Source organism: Haemorhous mexicanus, chromosome 19 (assembly GCF_027477595.1).
Source record: "Haemorhous mexicanus isolate bHaeMex1 chromosome 19, bHaeMex1.pri, whole genome shotgun sequence".
Classification (NCBI taxonomy): Eukaryota; Metazoa; Chordata; class Aves; order Passeriformes; family Fringillidae; genus Haemorhous; species Haemorhous mexicanus.
The window spans coordinates 11,229,581-11,242,942 of NC_082359.1; the positions used below are offsets into that span (position 1 = coordinate 11,229,581).

At 42.2% G+C, this 13,362-nt stretch overlaps 1 protein-coding gene across 5 annotated transcripts in view; it reads left to right on the forward strand.

Annotated features, from left to right (window-relative positions):
* Positions 1-13,362, forward strand: part of KDM2B (lysine demethylase 2B) — a 104,134-nt gene that overhangs the window by 959 nt on the left and 89,813 nt on the right. For 4 of the 5 annotated variants that reach the window (XM_059863716.1, XM_059863719.1, XM_059863717.1 and 1 more), the window contains exons 2-4: positions 317-461; positions 3,613-3,691; positions 7,421-7,467. In XM_059863716.1, coding sequence (XP_059719699.1) covers positions 317-461; positions 3,613-3,691; positions 7,421-7,467 — 271 coding nt within the window. Of the gene's footprint in view, positions 1-114; positions 139-316; positions 462-3,612; positions 3,692-7,420; positions 7,468-13,362 lie in introns of those variants that run through there. The other variant, XM_059863718.1, reaches the window with a different exon arrangement.

Consider the following 13,362-nt stretch of genomic DNA (forward strand, 5'->3'; position numbering starts at 1 on the left):
AGCTTGTGAATTGTCGGCGAGTTACGTGTCCCCCGCTCGCCTTCCAGCGCCAGCCCCTGCTCAGCAGCCCAAGTTTGAGTTTTCCTGAAGCCAAGCACCTGTTATTCCTGCCGAGTTCCGTGTCACGGGATGGAAAAGGTGCATGCAGCGGGGTTGGAGCTTGTTTGGGTCCAGGTTTTGTTCAGTTTGTGCCTTGCCATCTTAATTATTTCCCCTAGAATGTGTTTATCAAACCGTTGTGCACGATCCATGTGCTTTCCTCGATTTTTTCTTTTCCGGGCAATGTGTTTTATTTTGGTTTTTGTGTCTTTTCTAGCGCTGCATCGGCCGAAGGCGGTACGATGAAAACGAGGACCTCTCGGACGTGGAGGAGATTGTCAGCATCAGGAGTTTCAATTTGGAAGAGAAATTAAAGAGTAAAATGTACCACGGGGATTTCGTGCATGCCATGGACGGCAAAGGTAACACTGCCGGGCCGGGGGCCGTCCGGCCGCGCTCGCCGCCGCCTCCACGTGCGGCTCCGCTCCGGCTTCGGATTTCGCGCCCGCGCCCCTGCCCGGGGATCCGGTGACGCTGCCGGCCCGAGGGAAACCGGGGGCGGCTGCTGATGGGGCCCTGCAGCCCGTCCCGTCCCGGGGGGGCTGCCCCGGCCCGTCCCCCCGCAGCCGGAGGGAGGCTTTTGCCCCGGCGCGGTGCTGGGATGAGCGCGGTGATCCATGGCAGCGCCCAGCGCTCCCCCCGCCGTGCCCCCCACCGTGACCCCAGCGCCGCACCGGGCTGGTCAGGAATCAGGTCTTGGCACGGGAGAGGCCGAAACCCCAGCCCCCACATAGCCAGAGGTGATTCCTGCTCCCCCTCCGCCCCCTCTTGAATCCAGGACCCCTTTTGCGAAAGAGTGCGATTGATGAGCCTGTTCGCCAGGCTCGGAGACTTTAAAGTCAATAACTTCTTTGTGTGTCTATCATATATTAAATTACAGCGCTCCCCTCCCCAAAGTTACTCGCTTTGCTTAGGTGACTGGAATTCCGGAGCGGTAAGCAGAGCCAGACAGCCCAGCTCTGCCGCACGCTGCCTGGCAGGAAGGGAAACGGGAGAGGTTTGCCCGGGAATCACACGGGCCGGGAGGGGGTTGCAGGTCACCTTTATTTACCGCTGTGCTGTTGACACGGATCCCTAATCCCAGAAGGCTATCACCAAAACTCGGCCTGACTGAGGAGCCTGTTTAGGATGGCTTTCTCAGGAAAGAAGTTTTGGCTGTAATCCTCCTGAAATTGCTCTGTGTGGAGCCACTAATCGAGTTTAGAAAATTTCCTTTTCTCCCCTAGGCTTAGTTTTGCATGAGCATTTTAAGCTCCTTTTAGAAAAGTTGATGTGGTGAAGAAATTAAATACCTATCTTACTTAGGAAGGTATTTGTTTAGGAGATAAGCTCAACCCTGACCCCTCTTCCTCCAAACAAAACACAAGCAACTATTTTTTAGCTGGAAAATGTTAATTAATTTTCCAGAAAATGATTGCATTCTACCTTCAGCTTCCAAACACTCCAATGGTTGCCACTGCTCCATGCTAAGGATAGTACAATCCACATCTTCCCTGGTTTGGCAGCTCCAAAATCTCTGGGCAGCTCTCTCCTTTCTAGGGAACTTGAAAATAAATGAGTGTCTTTTGTTATTTTGTTGTGGTCTGTGTCGGCTTTGTTCAACCCCACAAGGGATTTAAACGCTTTGTTGGGGCATCAGGAAGAAAGGATCTGCCTTGCTAGTTGCTCTGGTTTTATTTTTACTATTGGTTTACTTTTTTTCTCTATAAACCTAAGAGTTGAATTGAATCTGGTTGAAACAATGACAGCAGTATGTAAGAATAAAACAAGTTATGTGAACACATGGACTTAGTTGAGAAATATATTTTTTTCTTTCCCAAGTCCTTGTTTTTATTTTTCATGATAACTCATCTTGAAGTGGTGTGAATTTTGGCTTGAATGCAGTTGGTCATAGCTACTTGTTGTCTAGTCTGTAAGGTTACATAGGTGCCTCTGCTTCTTCCACCAATATTACTCCTGATGTTTGTTGACTTTCTGACTTGGATCAGTGTCTGTAAAAAGTCTCTGTAGTTTATTTATTTGCTTACCAAAAGGCAATAGCTTCCATGGGGATGCCTACGGGGAGGGAGGACTTACTGAGCACAGAAATATTTACTTGGTAACCTTAGTTAAATTGAGTGTTCATTACACTTACTTTGACACTAGTGGCAATAAAGTTTCTGTAGTTTTAATGTTTCTGTAAATGGATAATTACAGTGCTCTGATTTGGTAACTCTTAAGTAGGAACATTACATCCCTACTTGTCATAATTACTAACTGAATACAGCAAAGGAAAAGTGAAAATAGAGGGCAGTACATGTGCAGGCATGAGAGTTTGGCCTCTGGCTCCCCTCTTGCTTTCAGTGTGGGTTTTAGAGCAGAGAAACATCAGGAATAGAAGCTCAGGCTGAGGTGCTTGTGCTGGCCCAGGAAGCGTGGACAGCTGGAAGAATCTTGGAGTTAAACTGCTGGTGTGTGCCTGAATAAACTGCAGGGAGTGGGCTCTGGGTTTGGCAGGGCATTTTGTAGTGCTGGACAGTCAAGCAGTGCTTTCCATTTCAAGGCAGTGTATGAAGGCTTTATAAAAGTCATTTTTTCCTGTAAAATGGGGGAATAGCAGAGCCATAGAAACAGTCCATGGCTGCTGCAGGAATTCCTCTGCTCTCTGTGGCAGAAGGCTCCAAACTGAGTGTGGGGTTTTGTAGTCATGGCTCACCCAAATCGCTGCCTTGTAACTTCCTCTCTAATCCCCAAATCACTGCTATTGTGTCAGACCATGCATAGAGAAATCCCCAGGAAAGGCCAGTCCTGTGTAATCCTCAGAGAGGAGCAACAAGGTAATTCTGGCCAGTGTTAACATGACAAATTTATGTTTAATTTTCACTTTGATTGTGTATTATATTGTGACTCCCCACAATTCATTTTTCACAGACTTCCTAAGTGCTAGGAGCTGTATAAAATCTGACTATCAGCTCCTGGAGTTACATTGCTGATTAATTAAAAGAAAAGTTGTTCTGTTGAAACCAAGAGTAACCCCCACATAAAAAGAATTATGTGTTCATGGAATCAGAGCACTCTGCTAGAACCAGATAATGCTCACAAGAAAACATCTATTTATCTTAGTAGAAATGTGTAACCTAGAAAATCTAAACTTGCACATACATTTTAAACTACACATTTGCCCCAAAAATACCTGACTGATTTGCAGTATTGGGTCAGGATTATCTTTTAACTGTTAATTTGGTATTTCATTACAGCCTGGGTGTTTCAACACAGACCTTAATTGACAAACTGACTGGCTTCTATTTTATGTGCTTCAGTGAACAGGAAAAATAGGGAGCAGCTGGGACAGCATTGTCTGTCACTGGGTTTCCGGTTTGGATCTAAAATATGCATTCTCTTTCTATTTCTCTTTAGGTGATAGGGAGTTCTTTGGTGAGAAAAGGGAAATGGGGAGAGTCTGAGAAAATGTAACTGTGAGGTGCCAACACCATTGTAATTGCTTTTGGATGTTGTTCTTATTCATTTCCACAGATTTTACTTTTGAGTATGTGCAAAGAGAAGCTCTCAGAGTTCCTCTCATCTTCAGAAATAAGGATGGACTGGGAATTAAGTAAGTTACAACCAAATTTTAGTGATTAATAAATGCTTTTATAAAATAACCATTATGCTTTTATAAAATAACCATTATGCTTTCTACTTATATGTGATATTTCTTTTGATGATCTCAAAATGGATTGCAATTAGTAAGACTGTCAGCACCCTTGAGAGAAGGAATGATTATTTTCCACTTATAAACAAGCACATAATGAAGTCTATGAAAGTTAAGTGCATACAGCATGGTACTACACAGTCAAAAATATGTCAGCAATGAAAGTTAGGAATGAAATCCAAAGGTTTTTGCACCCAATCCATGCTGTAATGACAGAACAAACTCCCTTCGATTTTTGATTTCTCAATTCTTTCATTCATTGCAGGCGGAATTCTTATGATGCCTGTTGGTTTCCATTATAATTGTGTCTATTCAGAATGTTACAGCTTTGTAAATATTTAATAATGTCTAGTTAAATATGAGATTACTGGAGCCTTTTTGAGGTTGCATTTTGTTACTATCCAGTATAAAGGATTTGGTATTTTAATAAGAGAATCCTGGAACTTTGTTGTCAAAGTGACAGTGTCTAAAAAAGAAGTATTAAAAGCATTAACATTATCAGTGTTTAATCCATAGTTTAGATGAATGGTCCTTGATACTTTTGGAAATTAGGGTCATGTAACTGACTATTGCTGAAAGAAAGAAAAATAATTTTTTGAAGGCATCATTACTTTGTTTAGTTTCACCTTAGTTTCCAGCTGTGGAACACCTCCCTGTTTAGGGGACCAAGGAGTCCCAATTGTTTATTGAAAGGATTCAAGCCACCCCAGTATAACTTAAAGAGAGAAAGACAGCAGAGTTTGGGGTATTTGACAACCATGTGTCCTTTTACTGGAACAGCAAACAGGAGCTGCTGTGATGTTTCTGGTGATGTAGTGAAATAGTTTTATATGTTAAACTCTGGACAAGAAGTGCTCAGTAGGCTCTCTCTGTATGCATTGGTCTTAAATTCCTACTTCAAGGGGCAAGTGGTAAAAGCTTCAAGAATTTCTTCCTGAAGAAGCCATGAGCTGTTCAGTGAGGCTGGGGAGTGTTTAGAAGCCAGAGCAGCACCTTCCCAGCATCCAGATCCTCCTCCTGTGGTTGGGGAAGTTCACATGAAATTCCTCTCAGTTCAAGAAGAAAACTGGGAAGATGTTTCAGCTCCTGCTGCTGTGCCAACGGTACCAGTTCAGCTCGTGCTCCAGAGTGAAGATGTGTGGAAATGAGAGCTCATCCTGCAGCACAAACATTCCTAGATCATAGGAGGCTGTGAACATCCTCATGTGGTGGATTGGGTAATCCAGATCTGTAGAGTGACTTTTGAGATACAATGGTCCACAAAATACATGACATAAGATGATTTTTTGACTTTTGACGTTTTTAATATCTGTTGATACAAGCTTCCACTCCTGCTTGTGCTGAGCAGTCAGCCTGCATGTCTGTGCCTGGCAGAGGTACAGAGCTGAGCAGTTTGGTTACTGTGCTTGGAGGTACTCTGAAATGGCAAGGAATGAGAGGAATGAGGAAAAATCCTTACAATGAAACTCTGCAAATTGCTTCCCTCTGTACTTCTGACCATCGTGAACTGCTGCTTGTAGGTCTGAAAGCAGGAAAGCCCCGCTGTGATCTCTTAACAGAGGAGAAGCTGTTTTTCTTGGAGGGCTGTTTCCAAGATTGTAACTCAGGAAGAGAATGCTCTTTGGAGAGGTGTTATCTCTTATCTGAACAGCAGTCATCTTGCATTGTTTTGTAGTTAATCAGATACCTGTGCTGGCCAGAGCTCATCCCCATTAGGATTTGAATAGGTTCTCTAGCAAATCTTTAAACATTTGCAAAAATGCACCCAGTGCAGACTGAGGTGTTTGCATTTCTCTTCTGGCTGAGGAAACCAGCAACACAATTTGTTTATTACAGACTGCTGAACATCTCCTCTGTAGTCAGTCATATTTCAGAATGAAGTCACCCTTTGTACTATTCTTCAGCACCTTTTATGATATTTGAAATCTTTGGAAGCATTCATAGTGGTTTTACACAAGATGCATTTGTCTGAAGATTGCATAACATCAAGGGAAAAACATTTCTGCACAGTTCTTGCATTGCTGCTGTTCTGGATTTACAAACAGAAACCCAAATGACTGGTGACATTCAAGAAAATAGTTGGTTTTGGGATTTTTGCTATCACAGTTTTGCAGCAAACCAGCCCTAATCGCGTAAGAGGGAGCGTGGCACTTGATTTTTATTTTGATTTATATAAATATGAAAAAGATTGCCTATCTAAATGTTGGACATTTCTGACACCAAATACAAGCAAGCTGTGTCATTTGCAGACAAGCCTGGCATGTTCTTGTTGCCCACAAATGGTTCCTGTTTCCCCTATTTCTGACTTTCTAGTGCTTGGAAAGAAAAGATGAGCTCTGAATGAACCCTGAAGGTCAGTAGATTCAGGCTGTTTCATTCCAGAGAGGGAGTGAATTCCAAAGCTGTGAGGCCCTCACAGCCAAATGCAAAGATGTGAGGGTTGGCAGAGAACTAACAAAAGATACTGTCCAGCCTCTGCATCCCACCAGGGGAAGGTGATAAGGGTAAAAGAAAGTGGACAAAGAGAATTTGGCAAATACTTCTCAAGATATGTGCATGCCAGTAAATGCAGTTTTTAACTTTTCCTAATAGTAAAAATTATTGTTCTGCATGTTTGCCCATGGGCTGGATTGTTCTGTTTTCAACTAAATAATGTCAAAAGTCCAGAAGAAAATTGTTTATCTTCAACGTGGAGCAGTACAAGAGGGGCAGAGCACTGAGCTGGCATGTCCCACTGGGCTGTTTTTCATTACAATTCCTTAGTCAGCTTTTGTGCAATGTGAAGTGTGAAATATTGTCAGGAAAATGAAGTCAATCACCCTTAAAACCTCAGTACTGTTTTTGATTTCTTTTTCCATCCAGTTTCTATGCTGCAGAATTTTACTCTCTCCCTGACATGTAGAACTCACTTCTACATGTAGCTGGACCAGGCTACTCTCTAATTACATTATGCCCTAAAACATTGCCTGTGTTAGAAGTGATCCTGTAAATGCATCAACATCCCTGAACCAATTATGCCACCATTTAATTTAGCTCTGAATTAGCCCAAATTGAATTGAACTATTTCCCAACCCACCAAATACAGCCAGGATGTCTTCTGCCAGACAAGGAGGTTTGGAACAGTCATTAAAACAAAGGGGCTTTATTTTTTAAAAATTTTTAAAATATATTTTATTTCCAAGCCATGATTCTAACCTGTGATGAGGTGGCTTTGAGCAGGCTGTTTTACTGCTCTGTGCCTCAGTTTGGCAAGTGTGATAATGCTCACCTTGGGGAACAGACATGAGGCACCATGAGTTGCTTAACAAGCTATAAACATGTAGGATTTTATTGAAATCACTCCCAACCCCTTCCCTTCTCTCCCACTCTGGTGCTGATAAAAAGTGCTCAAAAAGACACCTCTTCTCTTTCATTGTGAGTAGAAAAACTGTTGTACACTTGCCAATGCAAAGATGTCATGTGTGTCATTAAAACTTGCACTGTCCACACTTCAGAGGGGCCTTGCTTGATTCCACCTCCTGCACTATGGACAAAGAGCACCATACATTTATTTCTCCTTTATTATGGTAACGAGAGTGTACCCATACTTATCTTGACAGTATTTAACTTTGCTTTCTTTGCTAATTACAGAATGCCTGACCCGGATTTCACCGTTAGAGATGTGAAGCTATTAGTGGGTGAGTTATTTTGAATGCACTGGATTAACTCCATACAGAACAGAATTGCTTTTAAATACTTGTCCAGTTGTGTTTGTAGACATTTGTGATAACTCTCAGAATCTGGGAGAAGGCATGGAGAAGCAATTTGTAAATTAAAAAGGCTGGGAGAACCCTAATTAGTAGTTGTGCTGACCAGACTCCGATCTCATGCTGGATAATTGGCCATTTGGAAGGGAGGGAATGCTTTTGCTCTTAACAGGTGTCCTACAAACACTTTTGTGATCCTGGAAAGCAGCAGCTCTATTGATCGAGTTCCTATTTTTTTTTTTTTTAATCTGCTGTAGAGCATCTGTTTGTAAAAGGTGTGACTGGAGCTGGATCACCTTTTGCCTGTATTCTCCCCACAGTATTTATCAGTGTCAGGCCAGGTTGGTGCTTTGAGGGAAGGTTGTAAAGAGAGGCTGAGCACAAAGCCTTGCAAACTGCCTGGCTTTTGATGAGACACAAACCAGACAAGTGGTGACTGTCATCAAATGTTTCCTAGCAATCTTTGCAAAATTAATGTTTTTTAACTCTCAAAAAAGCTACATCTTGACTACGAGATTATACTGTATATTTCTTTGAAATCTGTTTTTACTGAAGATGGGTGTTATTTATTATTATCTGAAATTGTTACTGAATAGTGATCCTGCACTCCATGAAGTGGTTGCTGTGGAGCAAGCTGGATGTTGGATGTGTTGGCTGCAGTTCTTGGAGATTTTTAACTGCATTCCTGCTAGTTAGAATTAACTCAGTTTGCTTACCTCTCTTGTGGCAGCAGTTTATCTTTAAAATTAGGTCAAATGCTGCATTCTGAAAGACAAGTGTTTTTAAAAATTACTCCTTGAGCTTTATAGTCAATAGGAATATCAAGTCTGGAAAAGATGTAGCTAAGAACAACAAAGGAGAGGAACTTGTGCTTCATTTCTGCTCACTTGGGGTTATCAGTGAGAGAGGGGTTATCTCTGATAACCTTCCTTCACAAACAACTCAGCAATGTTGCTTAATTTATGACCATTTATAAGCTCAGGAAAAAAGCCCCAAATAGCTGGCAGAAAATGTTTGGGAAATAGGGTGGGAAGTGTTATTTGATGGTCAATCTGCATTAAATTACAAAATAAACTCCTAAATTTTATGGATTTCCTAAATACCTGCATGTGCACATTTGCAGGTACAGAAAAAAGCCATTTTGCTGTGGAGAAGCCTTGTATAAACCCTGTAATTATCTGGACCCTGTTGCAGTTTTCTGAACTTGTTCCATGGCTGCTGAACTTCCATGGCCATTTCTGTCTCTGAGGCTGCTGGAGCTGAGGCTCTGACGTTGAGATGTTTGGAACAGTGTAGTGTTGCATAACAACAGTGTTTTTCCTGTATAACAGTCAAAGTGTGGGAGTTGCATTTCCTCAAGATTGATGTCCTTTGAAGTGTTAGGGGGTGGAGATTCCTGTGTACATGGCCAGCAAAGCGAGAGGATATTTATAAATAAAATTGCATTTATGAAACAATAGAACAGAAATAACATTTGCAATTAACTTTGACATTAAGTTTAATATAAGAGCATGCCTGCTCACAGCTGGATCAGCAATCTCTCTACCTGCTCTTGGCCAGATATCACATCATGGCTCCTTTTACATCATGTTTGGGCAAACTCCCTTTGGAGTCATTGTGCTGAGCCCATAATGTGGTCCAGAACATTGTCACTTGCCCTTTTTGTAATACAGCTGATGACTTTTGGCATCACAGGTGGAAACTTTGAATCAAAAGATCTGAAATATCTGGGAAATGGACTGTAAGTTTTACCTGAAAAATCAGAGTTCTTGTGGCAAATTGTTTTTCTCGCTGTGGAATTTGTGCTGGGTGGAACAGCCACATTGACACTGAGAGCACATGGGGGAATTCCTGTCTCCATGCCAAATTGTAAAATTATCTACTCATTATTTCTGGAAACACTAGTGAGCATCTTCCTATAGCATATCATTGCTGGTATTTTTTTCTAGTTTTATGTTACAGGTGTTACACTCACTATCTAACATTCAAATAAAGGACATAAAAAGTCTTGTTTTATTAACATCTCCTGTCACTGGAGATGTTGAGATGTCGTAGCAGATCCCTCAGATCTTCCTGAACCTCCAGGTTTGCATTTCCAATGTGTGGTATTTTGAGAACTTATTCAATCCTTTGCTGAACCTGGGGAGGGAAGGATGTTGGTGAATGTGAAATGGAATGATCATAACTCTGCATCTGATTGTGTGTGGGAGTCAATAGAGAGAGAACACAGTCTGGAAAATGTTGGCTTTTTAAATGCTCATCATCATAGTTTGCTGGTGCTTTTTAAACCTCTAATTTCTTCTCTTTTCTACTTTGAATCAGGGGAAGCACATTTATTACAGAACCCTTTAAGGACATGGTGCTGGCTTTTTCCAAAGTACATAAATTCCATGGGAAGTTAATGAGCCTTTGGTCCCAAACTCTGCTGAAATCTTACTTTCTATTTCTAACACGACTGATGTACCATCTTCACAGGGGAGAACCTAAAAGTCACAGGGAAATAACAACAAGCTTTTAAATCTCCCTTTGAAAACTCTGCTCTGTGGAAATAATGAGGAGAATAAAAAAAGGATGGGTTGATTGCTGGTTTTGTTTATTTGAGCTTAGGTGTCTCTTTTTTAGTCTTCTGTCTTTTAGACTTCCAAAGAAACATTGACATTGCTTGATGGATTTTTCTGTTTTCCTGGCTTAAAAAATGCAGCATCCAGCTGTAATTCAGTTTGGTGATGTTCATGACCTCCTGTTTCTGACACCAGTGCCTGACTGTGCACCCACATGCAATGTGTGTGTGAAGCACTGCCCTACAGTAGCTTCACTTTCCAGAGCCAGACTCCCATCTCCTTACAAACCATATCCTGGATGCTCTGTAAAACCTGAGCTGATGGATTAATTTCAGCAGTTGGAAATGTCTCATCTCTGAAATGGCTGTGAGCCAAGAATACAAATGGAGAAGTGGAAAGGAATTCCTGGCCTGCTCAGGAACTTGAGACAACTCTTGAAAGATGTAAAGCTCTGTTGTAATTTAATAACTCTTAAGCTCTGTAATTTCATTGCATAAGGTAGATTTGATTGCTAATTCTGAAGGGCAGAATGTCACTGTCATCTCTTCATAAGCTGATTTAAAATGTGATTGAGGGTCATTGGCTCTCTTAGAGTGTCCTTACACATCTGCCACACCTGCACAAAAACTTTGGTGTCATTTCTGCAGGGGTGCCTGTCATAGATGGGCAGAACAGCAAAAGTGTGTTTTCCCAGGTTGTCAGCTCCACCCTGTGCACATAAGTACCTGTGTGAGAGTTTTATGCCAGGTACTCTGCAGAACAAGGGGAATTGCTTGCCTGGGGCTGAGCAAGGAGAAAGGTGCCTGCCTTGCTCAGCAAGCTGCTGAAAGCCAGGGCTTTCCTGGTCACTGTGGACCCTCTCCAGCCTTTGCCACTCCCGAATTCAAGGACTGAATGCAGTCATTTGTTTCAGTCTTTGATGTCAGAAAACCAAAGCATTCCATTTTGTCATTTGTTTGAATTTTGTCTTTATATTGTCCTTCATGGACGTCACACAACCTGAAGCTGGCAGCCCTGAATACTTTTGGAAGCTGTGAACCATGTAAGGGAGAGAGAGAGGAAGTGCTCATGGATGTGTGCCTCAGTCTAGCACTCTGAGCTCCTTGCTCTTTCTCTGATTACTTCTTTTTATTGGGGCTTTTTTAGAAGTTTTCTTGGGTCACCACAGGTTGAATTTAGAGGAGTATCTGCTTTTCTGTGGCATCTGCAGTGCCTCCCCCTGTGACTCTGCACTGCCTTTGTCTCCCTGGGTTGTCCCAGTCTGCCCAGCAGCTCCATGGGTAGGTGTGCAGGCCCTGCACGAGCACAGTGTCTCTCTCTAAACAGTAGTGGCCAGTCTGCATGTATTTGCATTTATTTCTAATTTTTAGCTGACCTATTTTCAGTTTGCTTGCCACAGGCCCACAGTCTAAGGCTTTGGAATCCCAGATTTACACTCACACCTAAGTAAAGTAAATAAAAACCTAAATGAATGGAAGTGGTGCTGGGTCTGTGGTGTGCATCAGCTCTTCCCTCTCTGGCCTGGTGTAGCTTTGTGTGCCAGGGTAGGTATTTGTTGTGCACCCCCAAAGTGGAGCTTGCAATCCCAGCAGGTGGCAAAAGGGGAGATTTCAAACATGCTGAGGATTGTAAGAAAGAAAAGAGACTTTGGGTTATTGTGATCTCTGGGCTGAAGAGGTTAAAGTTGTGACCACAGCGGTCACTTCTGTAGGATCAGCAGCATTGTCCTGTGGAATTCACCGTGCCCAGCCAGGCATTGTATCAGTGGGAACAGTGCAAGTACAGGACTGAGACTATTCATGGGGTGGTCTAACAAGTGACATCACCTCACTGATTGATTTTATTTAACTAACTCACTACGGGTTTATTTATAGAATTAAAAAAAAAAAAAAGTGTAGGAGCAACAGAGGATGTGTCATCAGTCATGCAATTTGCTATTAAAATCTGATGCTATAGACTGGACTGGGCCCTGATGCTCATAAGTGTAGGAAATGTTTGGCTGCTGTGTTCACAAACTGCACTGAAAGACTTTGGTGAATAAAGAATCCAAGAAAAGTTGAAAGCAGCAAAGCTTTTAATTGTGATACAATTTGTGCATTGAGGAATGGCAGTGAAGAGCAAATATAAGCAAGCTCCAGTAACTGTTGCAAAGGCCAGTCTTCATCTGCCCAAGGAGATGATGCACAAGATGTGACCTAATAGATCATTTCAATATTTGATTCCTGTGATTCTGTCAAATCCCTAAAGACCTGGCAGCAGGCTTTGATCTCAAGACAAAGGGTGAAAGGAAAACCAAGGCTCTACATATCCTGTTGCTTTCTTTGGTGGGAGTAGCTGAAGAAATACTTGATTATTGCTGGGATTTGCCTTCTCATTAGAAACACCAAAAGAACAGGAGCTGAGCCAAAAATTTCAGTTGCAAATTGACTGTTTAAAGAAATATGTGTGAAGGTCTCTGCCTCAACTATGAGTTTATAATCATGGTGTCAGTGGAGCAAGATAATAGAATAAGTTACATCATTAAATCCCTGATATTTTCACGGGAAAAGTCCTATAAGTAGGGGGAGCTTGGCACTGCTAGTGCAGGTCAGCCTTCCCTCATCCTGCTGACAATTTCTGGAGGAGATGCTGTGTGCTGTTTCACATCTGCTCATGGTTTATTCACTAAGTGCATCATAGTGCACTGGAGTGAGAATCTGAGCCTTCATTAACATCAGTGGGTGAAATCAGACCTGCAAAGGAGTATTTCCCTGCTGTTTAGATTTTTTTTTTTCCCCACAGAGGAGAGCCCTAAGCAAGGTTTGTGAAGTTTGGTATTGCAACATTTTCCTCATTCTAGGAGGAACTGCAATTCTGCAGTGTGGTGGTGCACAGTAAAAAGTGTGGTCTTGTTTTCCCAGGTGGGAACCAGGTAGAAAAGTGAAATGATCTGCTAAAATCAGAATTTGGGCAGTCTCAGTTTCTAGTTTTCCTGTAAACTGTAAATGATGTAGTGAATGTAGGAAACCACGGCCTCTTTGTGCAGGGACTGTGGTGGGAGGAATGAGAAGTTCCCTGAGTGGTTAATGTCAGCAGGCTGATGTAAATAATTTAAATTCAGTTGGGACAGAAAGGATTACTGCCCACCAAATGTACCAAATGGCCATAAGCTCTGTGAGGCTCTGCATCTTTCATCCAGCCATTTTTGTTCTCTTAAATACACACACTGCTGTGGTCCCCAGGAATTCCAGTTAAAATGGGAATATGCATGCCAGGTACTTCACAG